The 25,720-nt window shown below is 35.3% G+C and overlaps 1 protein-coding gene across 1 annotated transcript; it reads right to left on the bottom strand.

Annotated features, from left to right (window-relative positions):
- Positions 1-327: 327 nt before the first annotated feature.
- On the bottom strand, positions 328-22,363 carry hspb12 (heat shock protein, alpha-crystallin-related, b12). Its single transcript, XM_073818276.1, has 6 exons — positions 22,278-22,363; positions 22,139-22,160; positions 19,464-19,634; positions 17,912-18,032; positions 4,886-5,028; positions 328-525 (listed from the first exon to the last, which is right to left on the bottom strand). Exons 1-6 carry the CDS (start codon positions 22,361-22,363, stop codon positions 328-330), a joined length of 741 nt encoding a protein of 246 aa, XP_073674377.1.
- Between the last annotated feature and the right edge of the window lie 3,357 nt (positions 22,364-25,720).

The raw sequence follows: 25,720 nt of genomic DNA on the forward strand, positions 1-25,720 counted from the left end.
ATATTTGTTATAAAATAAGAGATAAAAACAACATAAATATCACTGAAAAGTTTTCAAACTAAATATCAAGTTTACTTGCATTAACTTTCACTTACAGATATAAAAAGTGATCGGTTCAAGAAAGTCATTTTGGCAGTGTGTATTTATTGCAATGCAATGTCATCATATTCTCCTCCATCATTCATGACAGTTACAATATTGCCAAAATGTTTACAGTCTTGAAATAAACAATACAAGATATAGTGAGATGGCATATAGAAAGACATATCAAAAATGGAAAAAATGAAAGGGACACTGTAAAAACAAAACAAAAAAGACAAAAAAATGTCAATAACTTCCAGAGAGTTGAGATCCCGGAAGGTCAGAGGTGAGTTTGAGAGTGGATGACTGAGATTTTCTGCGTCCGACGCTGATGATCAACATCATCTCTGCGGTCAGCGAGCTGCTCACGGATAACGGGTCCATGTCTGCCGGCAGCACAGACTTATGGGTAAACCGGCCTGCAACACTCCCATCAGCCGCCATCTGAAACCAAACACAGTAACGAGCGTCAGAGCTCAGAGAATAAATGTGTTTGTGATGAAACACTAGAGAATGGATACATAGAAACATACATATATATATACATACACATACATATACACACACACACACACACACACACACACATACATATATATATATATACACACATATACATATATACACACATACATATACACACACGTACGTACATATATATACAGTTTATATACATACACACGTGTGTGTATATATATATATATATATACATACACACACACACACATATATATACACAAATATACATATATACACACACACATACATATACACACACGTACGTACATATATATACAGTTTATATACATACACACGTGTATATATATATATATATATACACACACATATACATATACACACACACGTACGTACATATATATACAGTTTATATACATACACACGTGTATATGTATATATATACACACACACACACACACACATATACATATATACACACATACATATACACACACGTACGTACATATATATACAGTTTATATACATACACACGTGTATATATATATATACATACACACACACACACACACACACACACACACATATACACACATATACATATATACACACATACATATACACACACACGTACGTACATATATATACAGTTTATATACATACACACACACGTATATATATATATATATACACACATACACACACACATATATACATATATATATACACACACACACACACACGTGCGTATATATACACACACACACATATATATACAAATATACATATATTTACACACACACACGTACGTACATATATATACAGTTTATATACATACACACACGTGCGTATACACACACATATATATACACAAATATACTTACACACACACACACACACATATATATACAGTTTATATACATACACAAACACGTACATGAGCAATTCCACGCAAATGTCAATCTTACCATGAAAAAATAAAGTTTATACAAAAAGAACAAAACCCGGTTTAAGTTGTGCATTTAGGTCTGTATTTAGCTGCATCAACGTGCTTTAATAGAAATTTGAAGGAAATAGCTATTTTTTTCTACCACATATGATGGGTGCACCTATTGTAAAATTACAATTTCATTTGACTGTATTTCATGGTTTCAAATGAGAGATTAAAGACTGCCTATTTTTTTAATTTTATGTCAACAGTAAGTATTTTGTAGAAAGATGGAGGCCTGTATGAAAAGTAAATAAACTCACTTTGTCTAAACAGCAATGATTTTTGGATTTATAAGGGCTAGATTCATGACGTCAGGACGCTTCAGCGTTGTGTCACGTCCGTAACGTTTTAAAGATTAAGTTTATTTAATTTAGTAATTACTAATGCAATTAACTTGAAACTTTCTGTACAAAGCCAACTTATGGCCATGCTTATTATGATCAACAGCCCATCTCAATTCTTTGCTCTTATCAGCCATAATAATGCGTTACGGACGTGACCGTTACGGACGTGACTCTTACAGATGCTTCATATTAATTCATATGCATACTGGCACACACACAAGTTGATGATTGATAGCCTGTGTATTTCTATTATACTGTGACCTGTTTGAGTTTTTTTCTATCATAACATTTTAGAAATTAATTCATTCTAAAATTTCAGAAATTGCGTTCTCAACTAAAAATAGCGCGGAGATGGACTGCATTTACTGTGCAGAAATGCACAGGCGGACTAAAGGGAAAAAATCGTCAAAACTATTTGAAATGTCATATAATTTCCATTGTCAGTATTATCTTATTTAAACATTTTATGTATTTCAAATAACTTGTGTCGCTATCTGCGCTGCATTCATGCAGAGAGCAATATTTTGCGTGTTCTGCGCGCATGCTGCTGAGTGAGCAAGAGATGTGCTGTGGGGTTTCAACACTCATATTTGTCTAAATATTCTTTTCTTCATTACAAATCTTGTTTGGTTTTATTTTGTATCATTGCATGTTAAAAATAATTCACTATTTTATGCAGATGCAAAATGAAGATTAGGCTTTCCCATTTTATAAATATTTGTACAAAATATATTCAGCATATTTAATAACCTGTTTTGTATCTTTATTATTTAATGCATAAGCGATTTATTAAAACAAGTTTATGCTGCGACATATGCGTAATCTTGATTAACAGCAACTAATGATCAACGAATTGGAACGGCATCGGTCAATTAGATCATTTTAAAACGTCAAATATATCCTTCAATTTGCAGGTTATAACTCTGTTTGTCTCGGGTGTAGACTTGTGAAAATTTATTTTAATGTGGATCCCCACTAGCATTAACCTCATTTATTAATGATATTTAAGGGTTTGTGCGGAAAACTAATGCGCATGCATGACAGGGAGGTGCATGCGTGATCACTTTTTTTTCTGATAAAGCATTTTTTTCTGATAATGAAACATTCAGTTCGAACCTGATTTAACGTAAGCTTTTAATTTTATTATTTGTATTTTTTATTTTATTTTTTACAAATAAAGACAGACAGGATGCGCTTTCTGCCATCTCGGTCTGTCTCTGGCTGGAGCGTTTCTCAAAAAAGAGCCAGAACTCAGCCTGTCTCACATAGGCTACAAGAGATATGTCTAGCTTAAAATGTCTACTTTCAAACGAACCAATTAAAAACGAAATTAAACACTCTCCGTTTATGTAATATGAAGGCTTTATTTCTCTCTAAAGCCACATCCAGTATAGGCCTGTGGAGATGCGAGTCAGCACTGTGAATTTCATCTGGCAGCTCACAAGAAAACATTAGTTTATTAATAAAAACATTAAAATGTCTCATTTTTGTATACATTAATTAGTTAAATAATGGCCTAAATGAATGTTTATTACTTACTATAAGTTACTATTAGACGTCTCAGTTAAAGTTTTTAAAGCATTTTATACGCATTTCCATAGTCGGATAAATTCCGCTTTCAGAACGGTCACGTCCGTAACGGAGAGATGTCACGTCCGTAATGCTGATTTTTCCTCTGAAACATAAAAGCGAAAATTTAAACAAAACTGATGTTTTAGGTTTTGTAAATAGCCAACCCTTGTCAATTCGGCAGATATTGTTACTTCTGGTTTGTGCACTGTAAATCGCAGAAATTTTACAAAATATGTTGTCTCCCAGAAACTCGAGTCTTTTTTTTGTCACGTCTGTAACGTATGTGTATTTCCCTCATTTAAAATATAAAACAGGGTTTTAGACTGAAACTTTTCTGATGTCTGGACTCTATTTTAAGGGGTTTCAAAAATATAAAGAGATGGTTCAATATATTGGTAAAGAATAAAATTTATGAGGATTTATATTTCAGGTTTTGACCTTGAATGTCACGTCCGTAACGCTGGAATTGCTCACATATATATACATATATATATATATATATATATACACACAAGATTTAAACCACAAAAACTGTTAAACCACAAAAAAATATCTAATCAGATTTTTTTTTTTTTACTTAATTCAAAGAGTAAACATGATTATTTTTCTAACCTCACAGCAAAATATGCTTTTCTTGTTTTAAGCAAAAACACTCAATTTTTTAATACTATGCACTGGACATCATAACAGGGTTATTACACTTAACTAAAAAAAAAAAAAAAATGTATTAAAAATTAAATTATTTCAGCTAGTTGCATTTCTCATTAAACCTGATGCACTAAATAACTAAAACAGTAAAATGAGTAAAAGCTATACAAACTTATTTTAAATAACCAACAAATTGACAAAAACACAACATTATGTAAAATTGAGAAAAACTGTCCTGCTCCAAATAAGAAAAAAAAATCAAAGAAGAAAGTGACTAACCACACACTGAATCCAATACAAGCTCAAAGTCTAGCAAAAATGTTTATTTTATTCATATTATTTTATATTTTTAATCCACATGCACCCTGCACTTTCCATTGATGTATGGTTTATTAGGATAGGACAATATTGACACTATTTGAAAATCTGGAACCTGAGGGTGCACAATCGAAATATTGAGAAAATCGCCTTTAAAGTTGTCCAAATTAAGTTCTTAGCAATGCATATTACTAATTAAAAAATTAAGTTTTGATAAATTACGGTATGAAATTTACAAAATATTTTCATGGAACATGATATCCTAATGATTTTTGGCTATTGCTACAAATAAACCCCTGCTACTTATGACTGGTTTTGTGCTCCAAGTTCACATATATATCACACGTATACATACATGACATATTCTGCACAGTGAACATACTGCATACTGTGTTCCAAAAATAGCAGTCAGTATGCTGTACTAAATATATCTCATGAGCTCACACACACGCACCTTCTCAGCGTGAATAACCACACACTGATTATAGGCCAGCAGCACCACTTCATGAGGCTCGAACCCGCTCACATCTGCAGACAGGAAGTAGCTGTCCCCCATCGCTCTGACCACGCCCACACCAGAACTGCTGGGAGCTGAAACTGAGTCATAGATGAGAAATAAACACAAGCTTCATTTCCTGAGGCTCAGTGAGTTATAACTCAACAGGTTCATAATATAATCAGTTATATAATAATATAATATAATCACGTTTTATTGTAGTAATACTATATGTCATCCCGTAACAGACCAATTTTTGCAACAAAAAAAATAAAAAAATAAACTGCTCATAACTTAAATAAATATACTCTGTACAAACAAATAATAAGAAACACTAAAGAAAATTAAATTATTTCACTGCAGAATAGAAAACACAAACTGAAACTAAAATCTGACATTTCTGACCTTTAGATGCAAAGTCATCAATAATGGCATCATATGAGATATGCTCCCCTATTGAATGATTAATGCTGCTAAAAAAAAAAAAAAAAAAAAAAATAGAAACCTGCCCAAAAATAATAGAAAATGTAATGGATTTAATGGTTATAATGGGAATTGTATTGGTTTTAATGGTAAGTACAACAGTGTCTGCTGGTATATGATGGATTCTGTTGGTGGGTGGGATGGTAAATCCTATTGGAAAAGTGCCCAAAACACACTACAATAAGGAATTTTGTAATAGTTTCACTGGAAGAAGTTAATGGTTCATAATGGTATTTAATAGAAACCATTAGAATTTCTGTGATGGTTTGTATATTAGGCTTTTATTGTTTTGTTTTTTTTAACAAGGTAAACATAGCAAGCATCATAAGCAAGAAGGCTAACAAACCTAAGAGTTAACGTTATACCATTAATTAACACAATGACATGAATACCTTAATCATACAGAGAGAACATTGCTGCATACATTTATCTTTTGCCAGTTTCTCCTCATCTTCTTTTCTTTTTTCCTAAATTGGGCACCTGACAGCTTTGGCCTTTTTCTCTCCATCGCTGTGTTTACTTTGTAATCGACAATCAACAGATTTCCCATCCCCCAACACTGTCACTCACGACCAGACGTCAAGACTAAACCAATTAGTCTTTTTTTTAAATACCTATTTTATTAGCCATTTCACACAATTAAATAAATAAAAAAATGTGCAAATTATTGGTCTGTGTTTATAATATTTTGAATGAAATGTGCGTTATTTGTAAGAAAGTCAGGTGTCACTGACACAGTTTAGCCCCCCTCCTTGTCCGCTTCATTTGGGAGAGGTGAACTGTACTCTGTGCCAAATACTACGAGATTAAAGTCGAAATACTATGAGATTAAAGTCGAAATACTACAAGATTAAAGTCGAAATACTACGAGATTAAAGTCGAAATACTATGAGATTGAAGTGGAAATACTACCAGAATAAAGTCGAAATACTATGAGATTGAAGTGGAAATACTACCAGAATAAAGTCGAAATACTATGAGAATTAAGTCAAAATACTACCAGAAGAAAGTCGAATACTATGTGAACAAAGTCGAATACTATGTGAAGAAAGTCAAAATACTACCAGAATAAAGTCGAATACTATGAGAAGAAAGTCAAAATACTATGATATTAAAGTGGAAATACTATGAGATTAAAGCCGAAATACTATGAGATTAAAGTCAAAATACTACCAGAATAAAGTCGAATACTACGAGAAGAAAGTCGAAATACTACCAGAATAAAGTAGAATACTATGAGAAGAAAGTCAAAATACTACGAGAATAATGTCTTAATACTACGAGAAGAAAGTCGAAATACTACGAGATTAAAGTCAAAATACTGACAGAATAAAGTCGAATACTATGAGAATAAAGTTGAAATACTACCAGAATAAAGTCGAATACTATGAGAATAAAGTCGAAATACTACCAGAATAAAGTCGAATACTACGAGAAGAAAGTCGAAATACTACCAGAATAAAGTCGAATACTACGAGAAGAAAGTCGAAATACTACCAGAATAAAGTCGAATACTATGAGATTAAAGTCGAAATACTACGAGAATAATGACTAAATACTACGAGAAGAAAGTCAAAATACTATGATATTAAAGTCGAAATACTATGAGATTAAAGCCGAAATACTATGAGATTAAAGTCAAAATACTACCAGAATAAAGTCGAATACTACGAGAATAATGACTAAATACTACGAGAAGAAAGTCAAAATACTATGATATTAAAGTCGAAATACTATGAGATTAAAGCCGAAATACTATGAGATTAAAGTCAAAATACTACCAGAATAAAGTCGAATACTATGAGAATAAAGTCGAAATACTACCAGAATAAAGTCGAATACTACGAGAAGAAAGTCGAAATACTATGAGATTGAAGTGGAAATACTATGAGAAGAAAGTCAAAATACTACCAGAATAAAGTCGAACACTACAAGAAAAAAGTCGAAATACTACCAGAATAAAGTCGAACACTACGAGAAAAAAGTCTAATACTACCAGAATAAAGTCGAACACTACGAGAAGAAAGTCAAAATACTACCAGAATAAAGTCGAACACTACGAGAATAAAGTCGAATACTATGAGAATAAAGTCGAAATACTACCAGAATAAAGTCGAACACTACAAGAAAAAAGTCGAAATACTACCAGAATAAAGTCGAACACTACGAGAAAAAAGTCTAATACTACCAGAATAAAGTCGAACACTACGAGAAGAAAGTCAAAATACTACCAGAATAAAGTCGAATACTATGAGAAGAAAGTCGAAATACTACCAGAATAAAGTCGAATACTACGAGAAGAAAGTCGAAATACTATGAGATTGAAGTGGAAATACTATGAGAAGAAAGTCAAAATACTACCAGAATAAAGTCGAATACTACGAGAAGAAAGTCGAAATACTATGAGATTGAAGTGGAAATACTATGAGAAGAAAGTCAAAATACTACCAGAATAAAGTCGAACACTACAAGAAAAAAGTCGAAATACTACCAGAATAAAGTCGAACACTACGAGAAAAAAGTCTAATACTACCAGAATAAAGTCGAACACTACAAGAAAAAAGTCGAAATACTACCAGAAAAAAGTCGAAATACTACCAGAATAAAGTCGAATACTACGAGAAAAAAGTCTAATACTACCAGAATAAAGTCGAATACTACGAGAAGAAAGTCGAAATACTATGAGATTGAAGTGGAAATACTATGAGAAGAAAGTCAAAATATTACCAGAATAAAGTCGAACACTACGAGAAAAAAGTCTAATACTACCAGAATAAAGTCGAATACTACGAGAAGAAAGTCAAAATACTACCAGAATAAAGTCGAATACTATGAGAAGAAAGTCAAAATACTACCAGAATAAAGTCGAATATTACGAGAAGAAAGTCAAAATACTACCAGAATAAAGTCGAATACTACGAGAAGAAAGTCGAAATACTACAAGAATAAAGTCGAAATACTATGAGAATTAAGTCAAAATACTACCAGAATAAAGTCGAATACTATGAGATTGAAGTGGAAATACTACCAGAATAAAGTCGAATACTATGAGATTGAAGTGGAAATACTACCAGAATAAAGTCGAATACTATGAGATTGAAGTGGAAATACTACCAGAATAAAGTCGAATACTATGAGATTGAAGTGGAAATACTACCAGAATAAAGTCGAATACTATGTGAACAAAGTCGAATACTATGTGAAGAAAGTCAAAATACTACCAGAATAAAGTCGAATACTATGAGAAGAAAGTCAAAATACTATGATATTAAAGTGGAAATACTATGAGATTAAAGCCGAAATACTATGAGATTAAAGTCAAAATACTACCAGAATAAAGTCGAATACTACGAGAAGAAAGTCGAAATACTACCAGAATAAAGTAGAATACTATGAGAAGAAAGTCGAAATACTACGAGATTAAAGTCAAAATACTGACAGAATAAAGTCGAATACTATGAGAATAAAGTTGAAATACTACCAGAATAAAGTCGAATACTATGAGAATAAAGTCGAAATACTACCAGAATAAAGTCGAATACTACGAGAAGAAAGTCGAAATACTACCAGAATAAAGTCGAATACTACGAGAAGAAAGTCGAAATACTACCAGAATAAAGTCGAATACTATGAGATTAAAGTCGAAATACTACGAGAATAATGACTAAATACTACGAGAAGAAAGTCAAAATACTATGATATTAAAGTCGAAATACTATGAGATTAAAGCCGAAATACTATGAGATTAAAGTCAAAATACTACCAGAATAAAGTCGAATACTATGAGAATAAAGTCGAAATACTACCAGAATAAAGTCGAATACTACGAGAAGAAAGTCGAAATACTATGAGATTGAAGTGGAAATACTATGAGAAGAAAGTCAAAATACTACCAGAATAAAGTCGAACACTACAAGAAAAAAGTCGAAATACTACCAGAATAAAGTCGAACACTACGAGAAAAAAGTCTAATACTACCAGAATAAAGTCGAACACTACGAGAAGAAAGTCAAAATACTACCAGAATAAAGTCGAACACTACGAGAATAAAGTCGAATACTATGAGAATAAAGTCGAAATACTACCAGAATAAAGTCGAATACTACGAGAAGAAAGTCGAAATACTACCAGAATAAAGTCGAATACTATGAGATTAAAGTCGAAATACTACGAGAATAATGACTAAATACTACGAGAAGAAAGTCAAAATACTATGATATTAAAGTCGAAATACTATGAGATTAAAGCCGAAATACTATGAGATTAAAGTCAAAATACTACCAGAATAAAGTCGAATACTATGAGAATAAAGTCGAAATACTACCAGAATAAAGTCGAATACTACGAGAAGAAAGTCGAAATACTATGAGATTGAAGTGGAAATACTATGAGAATAAAGTCGAAATACTACCAGAATAAAGTCGAACACTACAAGAAAAAAGTCGAAATACTACCAGAATAAAGTCGAACACTACGAGAAAAAAGTCTAATACTACCAGAATAAAGTCGAACACTACGAGAAGAAAGTCAAAATACTACCAGAATAAAGTCGAATACTATGAGAAGAAAGTCGAAATACTACCAGAATAAAGTCGAATACTACGAGAAGAAAGTCGAAATACTATGAGATTGAAGTGGAAATACTATGAGAAGAAAGTCAAAATACTACCAGAATAAAGTCGAACACTACAAGAAAAAAGTCTAATACTACCAGAATAAAGTCGAATACTATGAGAAGAAAGTCAAAATATTACCAGAATAAAGTCGAACACTACGAGAAAAAAGTCTAATACTACCAGAATAAAGTCGAACACTACGAGAAGAAAGTCAAAATACTACCAGAATAAAGTCGAACACTACGAGAATAAAGTCGAATACTATGAGAATAAAGTCGAAATACTACCAGAATAAAGTCGAACACTACAAGAAAAAAGTCGAAATACTACCAGAATAAAGTCGAACACTACGAGAAAAAAGTCTAATACTACCAGAATAAAGTCGAACACTACGAGAAGAAAGTCAAAATACTACCAGAATAAAGTCGAATACTATGAGAAGAAAGTCGAAATACTACCAGAATAAAGTCGAATACTACGAGAAGAAAGTCGAAATACTATGAGATTGAAGTGGAAATACTATGAGAAGAAAGTCAAAATACTACCAGAATAAAGTCGAACACTACAAGAAAAAAGTCGAAATACTACCAGAATAAAGTCGAACACTACGAGAAAAAAGTCTAATACTACCAGAATAAAGTCGAACACTACAAGAAAAAAGTCGAAATACTACCAGAAAAAAGTCGAAATACTACCAGAATAAAGTCGAATACTACGAGAAAAAAGTCTAATACTACCAGAATAAAGTCGAATACTACGAGAAGAAAGTCGAAATACTATGAGATTGAAGTGGAAATACTATGAGAAGAAAGTCAAAATATTACCAGAATAAAGTCGAACACTACGAGAAAAAAGTCTAATACTACCAGAATAAAGTCGAATACTACGAGAAGAAAGTCGAAATACTATGAGATTGAAGTGGAAATACTACGAGAAGAAAGTCAAAATACTACCAGAATAAAGTCGAATACTATGAGAAGAAAGTCAAAATACTACCAGAATAAAGTCGAATATTACGAGAAGAAAGTCAAAATACTACCAGAATAAAGTCGAATACTACGAGAAGAAAGTCGAAATACTACAAGAATAAAGTCGAAATACTATGAGAATTAAGTCAAAATACTACCAGAATAAAGTCGAATACTATGAGATTGAAGTGGAAATACTACCAGAATAAAGTCGAATACTATGAGATTGAAGTGGAAATACTACCAGAATAAAGTCGAATACTATGAGATTGAAGTGGAAATACTACCAGAATAAAGTCGAATACTATGAGATTGAAGTGGAAATACTACCAGAATAAAGTCGAATACTATGAGATTGAAGTGGAAATACTACCAGAATAAAGTCGAATACTATGTGAAGAAAGTCGAAATACTACCAGAATAAAGTCGAATACTATGAGATTGAAGTGGAAATACTACCAGAATAAAGTCGAATACTATGAGAAGAAAGTCGAAATACTACCAGAATAAAGTCGAATACTACGAGAAGAAAGTCGAAATACTACGAGATTAAAGTCGAAATACTATGAGATTCAAGTGGAAATACTACCAGAATAAAGTCGAATACTATGTGAAGAAAGTGGAAATACTACCAGAATAAAGTCGAATACTATGAGATTGAAGTGGAAATACTACCAGAATAAAGTCGAAATACTATGAGAAGAAAGTCGAAATACTACGAGATTAAAGTCGAAATACTATGAGATTCAAGTGGAAATACTACCAGAATAAAGTCGAATACTATGTGAAGAAAGTGGAAATACTACCAGAATAAAGTCGAATACTACGAGAAGAAAGTCGAAATACTACGAGATTAAAGTCGAAATACTATGAGATTGAAGTGGAAATACTACCAGAATAAAGTTGAATACTATGTGAAGAAAGTGGAAATACTACCAGAATAAAGTCGAATACTATGAGATTGAAGTGGAAATACTACCAGAATAAAGTCGAAATACTATGAGAATTAAGTCAAAATACTACCAGAATAAAGTCGAACACTACGAGAAGAAAGTCGAAATACTACAAGAATAAAGTCGAAATACTATGTGTCACAAGGAAGGTCAGAGACGTACGGATCCATTTGCAGCATTTATTGAAACAAAACAAACACAAAGGGGCAGGCAGAAATCGTCGTCAAAAAACACGCAGAAAGGTCGGGGCTGGCAGCAAGAATCAAACACGGGAGGGAGTCCAGGAATCAAAACACAGGGAAAACAAACTCGGGAAGAAACGCTCAGAAATACAGACCATACGGAACAATAAGACTTCGCAAGGTGGCTGTGTGTGTCAGTGGCTTAAATGCATGAGAGTCAATGTGAAACAGATGTGTGCAGCAATCAGTGCAGTGGGAAACGAGGAGCAGCTGTGTGCAGTTATTGGTGCAGTGGCTTATGGGGATTGCAGTCCAGAATGTGTGTGCAAGAGTTCATGATGACAAGACGACCAATACGTGACAGAGCCCCTCCCCAAGGAGCGGCTTCCAGACGCTCTAACCACCTAATGAAACCCGGAGGGTGGTGGAGCGGAGGCGGAACAGGGGGAGGGATGGAGGGCCAGGTCCATGTAGGGGTACTGGAACTATGAACTGCGGCAGAGCCGACGGAGGGAGAAGCCATGGCGGAGGAAGGGTTGGCTCCTGCATGGGGCAGACCGACGGAGGTGGAGCCGGTGGAGCCCGAGGCGGAACCGGAGAGTCGATGGTCCTGGACGACACAGAGGATCCGGAGGGCCAAGGCGGAACCCAAGGCTCTGGCGACCCCGGCGGAGATTGAGGTCCGGAGGTACGCAGCGGAGCCGGAGTGACAGAGGATCGAGGCTGTGCCCACGGGAGGGAGGAGGTCCACAGAGCCGGCAGGACGGAGTGACGAGGCGCAGCCGGAGGAGTAGAGTCCAGAGGCGAAGGTGGGGCGACGACTGACCGGGGCGGAGCCGGAGAGACGATGGAGCCCGGAGGAGCTGGTGGGCCGACAACGGAGACGAGGGAGCACAGAGCCGGGGTGGAGCCGCAGGGTCGGAGGACCGAGGTGGAGTCCAGGACTCTGAGACTGGAGGTGATGGTGAGGGATCCTTCAGTCTGGACATCGATGGAAACTGGCAGTCCCACGGCAAGTCCTCTGCACCGAAGGTGGGATGTGGGTGAGCAGAGGGACTGTCAGGAGACAGAGGTGGCGGGACTGGAGCAGCAGGGAGGGTGGGTGGGAGAACTCACACCGTCCATGCATGGCCTCCGTGACCAGAACCGCGCAGACAGGAATCTCAGGACGACTGGATGGAACCAGCGGAGGCTCTGGAAGACTGGGCTGAACCAGCGGAGGCTCTGGAAGGCTGGGCGGAACCAGCGGAGGCTCTGGAAGGCCGGGCGGGACCAGCGAAGACTCTGGAAGGCCGGGCGGAACCAGCGGAGACTCTGGAAGGCCGGGCGGGACCAGCGGAGACTCTGGAAGGCCGGGCGGGACCAGCGGAGACTTTGGAAGGCCGGGCGGAACCAGCGGAGACTCTGGAAGGCCGGGCGGAACCAGCGGAGGCTCTGGAAGGCCGGGCTGAACCAGCGGAGGCTCTGGAAGGCTGGGCTGAACCAGCGGAGGCTCTGGAAGACTCTCTTGAGGAGAGGGCTCTGGACGGCGCTCTTGAGGAGCGGGCTCTGGAGAACTGGACGACCCCAGCGGAGACTCTGGAAGGCTGGGCGGAACCAGCGGAGACTCTGACTTGGCGGTAGCCATCTTGGGTGCATACTCAGGCGTGGCAGCCATCTTGCTTGCAGACTTGGGCGGTTTGGTAGATGTGGCTCGAACCGTTCCAGGCATGACAGATGGGATGTGTGAAAGTTCTGGTGATATGGGTGCTGTAGGACTGTGGGGCTCCTCATCCGCAGTCCCAACAGTAAATGTTGAACCGGCCAGCAGGAGAGCATAGTCTATGTATCGTTCAAGTGTCCAGTGCGGGATGTGTAAAGGCATACTGGGTTTTAACTCCTGGTTCAGTCCATAATAAAAAATGTGCTTGAAAAAAATGACAGTGAAATCCACCTGGTGACATAGTTCGCAGAAGTCAGCCACATACTCCTCAATAGGCCGGTTGTTCTGGCGAAGACGAACTAGACGGTCTCCTGGGTTGGCAGATATCTTATGCTGTGGCTCTGAGCTGGAACTTACTGTGGAAAGATGGTCCTCCTCCACAATTCCCACAGTAAAAGGAGAGCCACACAACAAAAGAGCAAGATCCACATAATATTGCAAAGTCCAGCCAGGTTCAAACATTGGCATGAGGGAAGCCAATGGCTCTAAGAGTCCTCCACGGAAGAAAATCATAAGGCATTGATCATCCATAGAAGACAGATTTGCCAATTCAATAAAGTCCATAGCATAATCCTCAATAGTCCGCTCACCCTGCTTGAGACGCATGATCTGTACAGTGGGGTTCGTGCTGGAACCGGATGACACCAAACTAGCTGCTGGGTCCTTGTAGCGGCGAAGTCTTCTGTCACAAGGAAGGTCAGAGACGTACGGATCCATTTGCAGCATTTATTGAAACAAAACAAACACAAAGGGGCAGGCAGAAATCGTCGTCAAAAAACAGGCAGAAAGGTCGGGGCTGGCAGCAAGAATCAAACACGGGAGGGAGTCCAGGAATCAAAACACAGGGAAAACAAACTCGGGAAGAAACGCTCGGAAATACAGACCATACGGAACAATAAGACTTCGCAAGGTGGCTGTGTGTGTCAGTGGCTTAAATGCATGAGAGTCAATGTGAAACAGATGTGTGCAGCAATCAGTGCAGTGGGAAACGAGGAGCAGCTGTGTGCAGTGATTGGTGCAGTGGCTTATGGGGATTGCAGTCCAGAATGTGTGTGCAAGAGTTCATGATGACAAGACGACCAATACGTGACACTATGAGAATTAAGTCAAAATACTACCAGAATAAAGTCGAATACTATGAGATTGAAGTGGAAATACTACCAGAATAAAGTCGAATACTATGTGAAGAAAGTCGAAATACTACCAGAATAAAGTCGAATACTATGAGAAGAAAGTCAAAATACTACGAGAATAATGTCTTAATACTACGAGAAGAAAGTCGAAATACTATGAGATTAAAGCCGAAATACTACAAGAATAAAGTCGAAATACTGAGAATTAAGTCAAAATACTACCAGAATAAAGTCGAATACTACGAGATTAAAGTCGAAATACTACCAGAATAAAGTCGAAATACTATGAGAATTAAGTCAAAATACTACCAGAAGAAAGTCGAATACTATGAGAATTAAGTCAAAATACTACCAGAATAAAGTCGAATACTATGAGAAGAAAGTCGAAATACTACCAGAAGAAAGTCGAATACTATGAGAAGAAAGTCGAAATACTACCATGTTACAGGTCCCTGGCAGTCGGGAAGACTGTAAGCAGTAGTCTTTGCAGTAAATAAGAGAGAGAGACAAGAGTTACTTGTTGCTTTCACGAGTCCTCTTTGTTGTCTGTTTATTATACATACACGTTTGTATTTTAGAGTCAGTAAGACACTTTAAATCTCAATAAATAAATCAATACACACATAACAACATGAAACCTTGACCATATGTACAGAAATGCTCTAATCCTTATACAAACTGGCTAAATTAACATTAGTGTGTCAGGTAGACAGCTCAGGTAAGTAGTTACGGTAAGTAATAAACATAGATCACTCAGTTGGATACATGAACAAACTTCTATATGACATAGACATCTTAAAATTATTAATAAAATAATCAGTTGAAACAAATTATATGTACATTAAAGCATGTAAATTACAGTTTGATAAGATATTTAATTAATTTAACCAACCTTTGCAGTAAATAAGAGAGACAAGAGTTACTTGTTGCTTTCACGAGTCCTCTTTGTTGTCTGAGGATGCGCTGCAGTCGTCGTGGTAACCCAACTCTCTCAACTGCCACTCGGAATTCAGAAGATGCAGCTAAACTGTTCAGTGTAAACTCACTATAGACGGTTTCATCGGGCGCACGCGCCTGGACCTAAGTTAACTTCCGGTCTGTGTTTGTTTATCTGTCTGGTTCGTGTCGCGGGCTACAAACGCAGCTAATAATGAGTAATGAAGTTGGTCTCAGGTTATTGTGCTGTGGTATGTGTTTCCCAAACATTTATTTATTTGTGGCGACCTGCCACGATATAAAAACCGACCGATTTTCCAATAGGCTTTGTTGAATAAACATGAGCACGTAATGCACGTTTAAAAATCAAACCGAGGCGTGGGTGTTTTTATATCACTGTATTTCTGAAGAAAGACTGTCTTTAGAAAATGTCATTTTCATTTCATCCTGCATAAGGCAGCGTTTGTAAATTAAGAGCTGCTTTGTCTATAGCCATTACCGGGGAAACCTCGTTTCTCGTGCTTAAAGCACCTCCTGCTGGCAGAGAATGAGTTTGCATTTTTAATACATCTAATTTACGCAGCCAACATATTTCGCTTGTTATTAAAAAAATAATCTACTCTAGAAGGATTTAGCTGTTGTTATTGATTCTATTTGGATGTCTACCGGAAGTTAAGTTAGGGCCACAAAAGCACGCATGCGCAGTAACGTTTATTATGTTGTTGTTGTTGAAACCGTCTATACAGTACATGCTTTTAAGTTATTTAAATACAGAAGAGCTCATATACACGTACACATAGAAATACACAAGTAAAAGTGAAATATATAAATCATTTAATTTGTGACCCAAACTATATGTGGGATGGTCACAACCAGAAGAAAGTCGAATACTATGAGAAGAAAGTCAAAATACTACGAGAATACTGTCTAAATACTACGAGAAGAAAGTCAAAATACTATGAGATTAAAGTCGAAATACTATGAGAATAATGTCTAAATACTACGAGAAGAAAGTCAAAATACTACAAGATTAAAGTCGAAATACTATGAGAATTAAGTCAAAATACTACCAGAATAAAGTCGAATACTATGAGAATAAAGTCGAAATATGACGAGAATAAAGTCAAATACTACGAGAATAAAGTCGAAACACTACGAGAATAAAGTCGAAACACTACGAGAATAAAGTCGAAACACTACGAGAATAAAGTCGAAACACTACGAGAATAAAGTCGAATACTACGAGAAGAAAGTCGAAACACTACGAGAATAAAGTCGAATACTACGAGAAGAAAGTCGAAACATTACGAGAAGAAAGTCGAATACTATGAGAAGAAAGTCGAAACACTATGAGTTTAAAGTCTAAATATTATGAGATTAATGTCATAATATTTCAAGAATAAAGTCAAAATATGACGAGAATCAAGCTGAAAGGAAATGTCAGTAAACCACACTTTTCTGTTTTCTTTTTTATCACTTTTATTTCTCTCCACAGTTCAGTGCAGTCGGTTGTGGTCTCAGGGCAGCTGTAGCTCACATAAAGCATCAGTTTTGTGGTTAGTTTGAGTCTGGGTGCTGATTTATTCTGTCTAGAGTCAAACTGAGTCTCAGTATGTTTCATTACTCACACCACTCCAAACCCAGGGGGAGAGAAAAGTCAAATGAGTTTGAGAGTTTCACATCTCAAACTTGGCAAGAGCAAAACATTTCAGAACAAATTCATCTAGAGTTGAATGTTCGAAGCTCCTATTTACATTCATTCATGTTCTGAACGAGCAATAAGAGAAACAGTAGAAACAATACTTACATGAAAACAATTAACTCAGTCTCCTGAACTGAGAAAACAAGCTCTCAGTGAACAAGTGATCATCAGTGGTATATCATTTTAATGATATTGTTCTGCCAACAGCTTGATATTTATAAACATTTTACTTCACAAAAATATCCACAAATAAATGTTGCATCTTTGTGAACTTTACATTGTGCACTAAAATGAACTATCCTCACTTACCCTGTATGTTGTCACCAAGACCCCAGTCGATCTGGTTTCCTGCTTGCGCGTACTGATGCTCTCCATGGTAACCTCCAAAAGACTCTTCATCACTTTGGTAACCTACAAAACACTTGATTAGCTTAGTAACCCAAAAAACTTTCACTTTCTAAATCACCTTGGTAACCTATCAAAAAACTAAATCACCATGGTAACCTATAAAAAAACTAAACCACCTTAGAACCATAAATGACTCTTGATCACCTTAGTAACCTTTGAGACACTTAATTACCTTGGTAACCCATAAAACATTCTCAGTCACCTTGGCAACCCATAAATGACTTGATCATTGTAGTAACCCATGAAACACTTGATTACCATGGTAACACATAAAAAAAAAGATAAAACACCTTGGTATCCCATAAAAGATTCTTGAACATCTTGGTAACCTATAAAACATTTGATTACCCTGGTAACCCATTAAAGATTCTAAATCACCATGGTAACCCATAAGAGACTCTCAATCACCATGGTAACCAACAAAATACTTGATTACTTTGGTAACCTATCAACATTTTTGATTACCATGGTAACCCATAAAAAACCATCATCCACCGTGGTAACCTACAAAACACTTGGTTACCATGGTAACCTATTAAAGACTCTCAATTACTACTGTGGTAACTAACTTGATTACCATAGTAACACACCTTGGAATGCCATAAAAGATAGATTCTTGATTGCCTAGGTAACCTATAAAACTATTGTCTTGTAACCTAGCAAAGATTTTAGATCACTCTCAGCCACCTTAGTAACCCACAGAACACTTGATTACCTTGGTAACCCAACAAAAAAAAAAACTAAATTACCATGGTAACTTATAAAAGCCTTGGTAATTTATGGAACACCTAATCACCTTGGCAACCTATCAAAGATTCTAAATTACCATGGTAATCTATTCAGACTCTAAATCACTGTGGTAACTAACAAAATACCCAAAAAAACTGAACCACCTTAGTACCCTACAATAATCTTGATTACCTTAGTAACCCACAGAAACACTTGGTAACACCTTGGTAACCTAGAAACACCTTGGTATCCTATGATTTTTAAATCACCCTGGTAACCTATTAAAGACTCTCGGTCACTGTGATAACCATCAAAAGGCTTGATTACCATTGTAACCTATCAAAAATACTAATGCACCAAGGGAACCCATAAAAAAACTCTCTCAACCATTTTAGTAACCTACAAAACACTTGATTACCATGGTAACACAAAAAAATAATCAAACACCTTGGTATCACGTAAAATGTTCTTGATCACCTTGGTAACCTATAAAATGCTTAATTACCTTGGTATCCCATCAAAGACTAAATCAATGTAGTAACCCATATAAAACTGTCAAATTCCTTGGTAACCTTATTAATTACTTTGGTAATCTTTCAGAAGTTTTTAAATCATCATGTTAACCTATTAAAGACTCTCAAGACCTATAAGACAGTTGATTTTCAAGGGTAACTTGTCAAAGATTCTCATGAACCATTGTGACCAATACAAAACTCTTGATTACCTTGGCAACCCCCAGTGGACTCGGCCCAGGATGACTGGTCCAGTGTATCACCATGGTATCGACTGAAGCGGATGGAGGATTCCTCCTGGAAGCAGCTGTGCAGTCTGGGCCGGAGCGGAGCGCCACTGACGGAGCTGGTGCTGTAACGAGACGCCATGAGCTGACGGATTGCTGGAGAACAAGAGCACTGTCACTCTCTGCTGACATATAGAGAGCTGAACCAGTGCATTATGGGATGTCTGGACTCAAGAACCACACCATAAAAGGCAGAGCTCCTGGAATCCACTCCTGGAATAACGGTCAGAGAGATAAGACGTGGAAAACTGCTCCAAACCAGCGGGAGAAACTGTGTTATCAGAACCAACTGCAGAATCCTGTCAATCATAATATTAAATGCAACAAAAAAAGTTTTTAGCAATTTTATTATTTAATTTAATCAATTACTAGTGAATCCAATCAGTCTCATCAATAAATAAAAAAATAAAATATAAATATCAAAGATTCTAAATCACCACAGTAACCTAAAAACACTCTTAATCACCATGGCAACCTATAAAAAATTCAATTACCTTAGTCATTCATAAAACACTCAACCACCTTTGCAACCCATCAAAGACTCTAGATCACCATAGTAACCTATAAAACAATCTTAATTGCCATGGTAACTCATAAAACACTCAACCACCTTGGTAACCCATTAAAGATTTAAAATAACCACGGTAACCTATGAAACACTCTTAATCGCCATGGTAACTCAAACACCTTGGTAACCCATCAAAGATTTTAAATAACCACGGTAACCTATGAAACACTCTTAATCGCCATGGTAACTCAAACACCTTGGTAACCCATCAAAGATTTTAAATAACCACGGTAACCTATGAAACACTTTTAATCGCCATGGTAACTCAAGCACCTTGGTAACCCATCAAAGATTTTAAATCACCACGGTAACCTATGGAACACTCAAACACCTTGGTAACCCATCAAAGATTTTAAATAACCACAGTAACCTATGAAACACTCTTAATCGCCATGGTAACTCAAACACCTTGGTAACCCATCAAAGATTTTAAATAACCACGGTAACCTATGAAACACTCTTAATCGCCATGGTAACTCAAACACCTCGGTAACCCATCAAATATTTTAAATAACCACGGTAACCTATGAAACACTCAAACACCTTGGTAACCCATCAAAGATTTTAAATAACCACGGTAACCTATGAAACACTCTTAATCGCCATGGTAACTCAAACACCTTGGTAACCCATCAAAGATTTTAAATAACCACGGTAACCTATGAAACACTCTTAATCGCCATGGTAACTCAAACACCTTGGTAACCCATCAAAGATTTTAAATAACCACGGTAACCTATGAAACACTCTTAATCGCCATGGTAACTCAAACACCTTGGTAACCCATCAAAGATTTTAAATAACCACGGTAACCTATGAAACACTTTTAATCGCCATGGTAACTCAAGCACCTTGGTAACCCATCAAAGATTTTAAATCACCACGGTAACCTATGGAACACTCAAACACCTTGGTAACCCATCAAAGATTTTAAATAACCACAGTAACCTATGAAACACTCTTAATCGCCATGGTAACTCAAACACCTTGGTAACCCATCAAAGATTTTAAATAACCACGGTAACCTATGAAACACTCTTAATCGCCATGGTAACTCAAACACCTCGGTAACCCATCAAATATTTTAAATAACCACGGTAACCTATGAAACACTCAAACACCTTGGTAACCCATCAAAGATTTTAAATAACCACGGTAACCTATGAAACACTTTTAATCGCCATGGTAACTCAAGCACCTTGGTAACCCATCAAAGATTTTAAATAACCACGGTAACCTATGAAACACTCTTAATCGCCATGGTAACTCAAACACCTTGGTAACCCATCAAAGATTTTAAATCACCACGGTAACCTATGAAACACTCTTTATGGCTATGGTAACTCATAAAGTCTAGATCACCCTGTTATTACTTATATTGCATTACAATGTATTGCTCTTTTTGTATGTAATATTTTCTGCATTGATTTTTAAACTTCATTTTTATTCTTTCATTTAAACTGTAATGTTTATTTAATAATGCATACATTTGTGTTCTTAAAACCAATTCGTGATATTTATAAAAGCTTGACAGTTACAAATAATCACTATTGACAATTTTAAAATAAGTAAATAAATACAAAAATAATAATTCAAAAATAAATTCAGGACTAAATACAATAAAATAAATGAAATAACTAATATATATATATATATATATACACATATATATATATATATATTTTTTTTTTTGTAATAATTTAAATTAATTTAGTGTAATTTTTAGTTTTTTTTTCTTCTTACTTTTAACGCTCAGTGGAGATGATTTGTAAGATATCCAGACAGCAACTTAACAAATAACATTATTCACTTTTATTTACAATCCAAGCAAGATGCAAAAACACTCTGATATTAAAATAACCAATCAAGCAGTCAAATACCCAAAAGAAAAAACAAAGTGTACAAAATGAAAGGTGCCGAGTCAGACTGTAACACGTGCGGTTCGTTCACTACCGAGGGACCGAAGAGAGTCTAATTAAGCGCTGAATGAGAGACTTGAGTCCACAGAGAGAGTCACTTCCAGAACACAAACCTGCAGAGACCCGTGAACGGATCTAATTAAGAGACGAACGCATGTTTAACACACGCACATAATGACGCCCTGACTGCTGATTCTAGAGACGAGGTCAATATTTGTCTATTTATAGATGTTAACCTCACGTCACACTCACATAAACACACACTCAATGTCGTCTCTGGCCCCGGGAAAGTGTCCGCAGAAGGGGGCCTTCACTCCGTCACAGTCTAGCGACGCCATTGGACGGTTAAATGTGCATCACAACAGGCATCATCCAGCCAATCAGAGCGCAGAGTGACAGACAACTTAAGACGCTTTTTATAGAGTTTAACCTTAAAAAGAGCTAATCTTCACAGAGAGAGAGAGAGAGAGAGAGAGAAAGAGTTAAAGGACAAACACAAGGAGAAAGAGAAAGATAAGAGAAAAAAAAATCTATCTGAGGGGTGCCAAAAAATTAAATATCGAGAAGATTGCCTTTGTTTTAAGATTGCCTTAGCAATGCATATTACTAATCAAAAATTAAGTTTTGATATATTTACGGTAGGAAATGTACTAAATATCTTCATGGAACATGATCTTAATATCCTAATGATTTCTGGCATAAAAGAAAAAATGATCATTTGAACCCATACTATGTATTTTTGGCTATTTCTACAAATATAGTTTGGGATCAGTTAGATTTTTAATGCTTTTTCTGCTCATCAAGGCTGTGCTTATTTGATTAAAAATACAGAAAAACTGTAATATTGTAAAATGTTAATGCAATTTAAAATAGAGGTTTTCTACTTTAATACACTTTAAAATATAATTTATTTCTGTGATGCAATGCTGAATTTTCAGCATCATTACTCTAATATTCCAGTGATCCTTCAGAAATCATTCTAATATGCTGATTTATTATCAGTGTTGGACACAGTATTTCTTTTTGTAACCTGTGATACGTTTTTAGGATTCTTTGATGAATAAAAAACAAAAACAAAAAAAAAAAACATTTAAAATAGAAAAATTTTGTTATAAACACCTTGTTTAAATTTTGGGGTCAGTAATTGGCTGATGAAAATTCAGCTTTGCATCACAGAAATAAATTATATTTTAAATTATATAAATAGAACTGATCCCAAACTTTTGAGTGGCTATATATATATATAATTTTGTTAAAAATATTACATTTCTGTATATTGTTTTAAAAGTAACATATTCGTTCAGTTTATTAGAATGATTTCTGAAGGATAATGTGACACTGAAGACTGGAATAATGATGCTGAAATTCAGACTATTAAAATAGAAGAATGTTATTTTACATCGTAATATTTCACAATATTACATTTTTTCTGTATTTTTGATCAAATAAACACAGCCTTAATGAGCATTAGAATGCATTTATTTAAAATACAGTAAATTCTTATTGATCCCAAACTTAAATTTGGAGGGAAAAATATAATTATAAAATTATATTTTCAAAAAATATTTTTTAAAACTGTATTGATAGAAAATCTATCTTAGCCTTATTTTTTATTTTTAAAAATAGATTTATTTGTTGCTGTAATGCAATTGAGGATGAAATGTAAAATCGGTACGACACTTGTTGTGTTTGAAATGGAGTCCAAGCGATGAATCATAATCAGACTGTAAGAGGCTGTTGGCAAATGGAGCATCAGTGCGTTACATAAGCGACTCCTGCAGAGACACTGAGAGACGCTATTGATCATCAACCAGAAACTAAACCGCAGAAAACTCACCACAGTCACACAATCATTTGGAATATCGCATGCGGTTGATAAGGTGTGTTGCTGCTATAGCGATCTAACAACAGAGAATACCATAGCAACCGCATGACAATGTGACAACATTTAGAACACAAAATATGCATTTTCAAATATTTGAATTTTTAAATATACAGTTGACGTCAAAAGTTTACACCCCTCTTCAGAATCTGCAAAAATGTTAATTATTTTACCAAAAATAAGAGGGATCAGACAAAATGCATGTTATTGTTTATTTAGTACATTCTGTTGATTCATAACACTGTGCTGTTACCTAAATGATCCACAGCTGTGTTTTTTGTTTAGTGATAGTTGTTCATGAGTCCCTTGTTTGTCCTGAACACTTAAAAATGCTGGAAAACCAACAGAAACAGATTTTTCTGAAGAACAGCAGGCAGTTTGTGTATTTGAACCCTTTCCAACAATGACTGTATGATTTAGAGATGCTTCTTTTCACACTGAGGACAACTGAGGGACTCATATGCAACTATTACAGAAGGTTCAAACACTCACTGATGCTCCAGAAGGAAAAACATGCATTAAGAGCCGGGGGTGAAAACTTTTGGAATTTGTAGATGAGGGTAAATTGAACCTATTTTGTCTTCTGGGGAACATGTAAGTATTTTCTGTAGCTTCCGAAGGGCAGTACTAAATTAAAAAAAATTATGATTATGGCAAAAAATAAGAAAAATGCACACATCTCCATTCTCTTCAAAAGTTTTCACCCTCCGGCTCTTAATGCATGGTTTTTCCTTCTGGAGCATCAGTGAGTGTTTGAATCTTCTGTAATAGCTGCATATGAGTCCCTCAGTTGTCCTCAGTGTGAAAAGATGGATCTCAAAATCATACAGTCATTGTTGGAAAAGGTTCAAATACACAAAAATGCTGGAAAACCAAAGAATTTATGGGACCTAAAAGATTTTTCTGAAGAACAGCAGGCAGTTTAACTGTTCAGGACAAACAAGGGACTCATGAACAACTATCACTAAACAAACAAACAAACAAAAAACATTACGAATCAAGTAAATGGGGTCCTTTTAATAAATTCAACTATAATTTTCTCTTGTGGACTATAAATAATGTCTTTTATGTGAAATATCTTCTTCAGGTCAGTATTAAATAAATAATAAGCATTTTGTATCCCTCTTATTTTGCTAAAATAGTTAGCATTCTGCAGAGGATGTAAACTTTTGACTGTATTTTTTAAAAAATGTGAATATTTTTAAAAAGCATTTAAAAATAAATAGTTATATATTTAGCTAATCATATATTTTAATTCAAGAAAATAAAAGAAAAATTAAGAAAAACTTGATTTGTTGGATGTTGAGATTTTAATTTTCTAAAATATTTTAACATTTTGAAATATATTTTTATGAATCGACTTTTTTAATTTACAGTGAAGTTCACATTTTTTTTTATTGACAATTTTTCCTTCTTATGTTCATCTTATGTTGTTAAATGAGTTTACTTCATTGTTTTAGTGTTGTGTGTTTTTGCATTTGTGTTTAATAATAACTTTAGACTTTGAACTATTAGTTACAATCTCATGTGGACTATATGTAATGTATTTTATGAGATATATCTTATTCAGGTCAGTACTAAATAAACAATAACATGCCATTTTGTATGATCCCTCTTATTTTGATAAAATAATTAACATGTAAACTTTTGACCTCAACTGTATTTTTTTTAAATTTTGAATATTTTTAAAAAGCATTTAAAAATAAATATTTAGATATTTAGATATTCATATATTTTAATCCAAGGGAAAAAAAAAAAAAGAAAAAAGATTTTTTGAATTGAACTGAATTTTCTAAAATATTGCAATATTTTT

The sequence above is a fragment of the Garra rufa genome, chromosome 14, assembly GCF_049309525.1.
Source record: "Garra rufa chromosome 14, GarRuf1.0, whole genome shotgun sequence".
Taxonomy (NCBI): domain Eukaryota; kingdom Metazoa; phylum Chordata; class Actinopteri; order Cypriniformes; family Cyprinidae; genus Garra; species Garra rufa.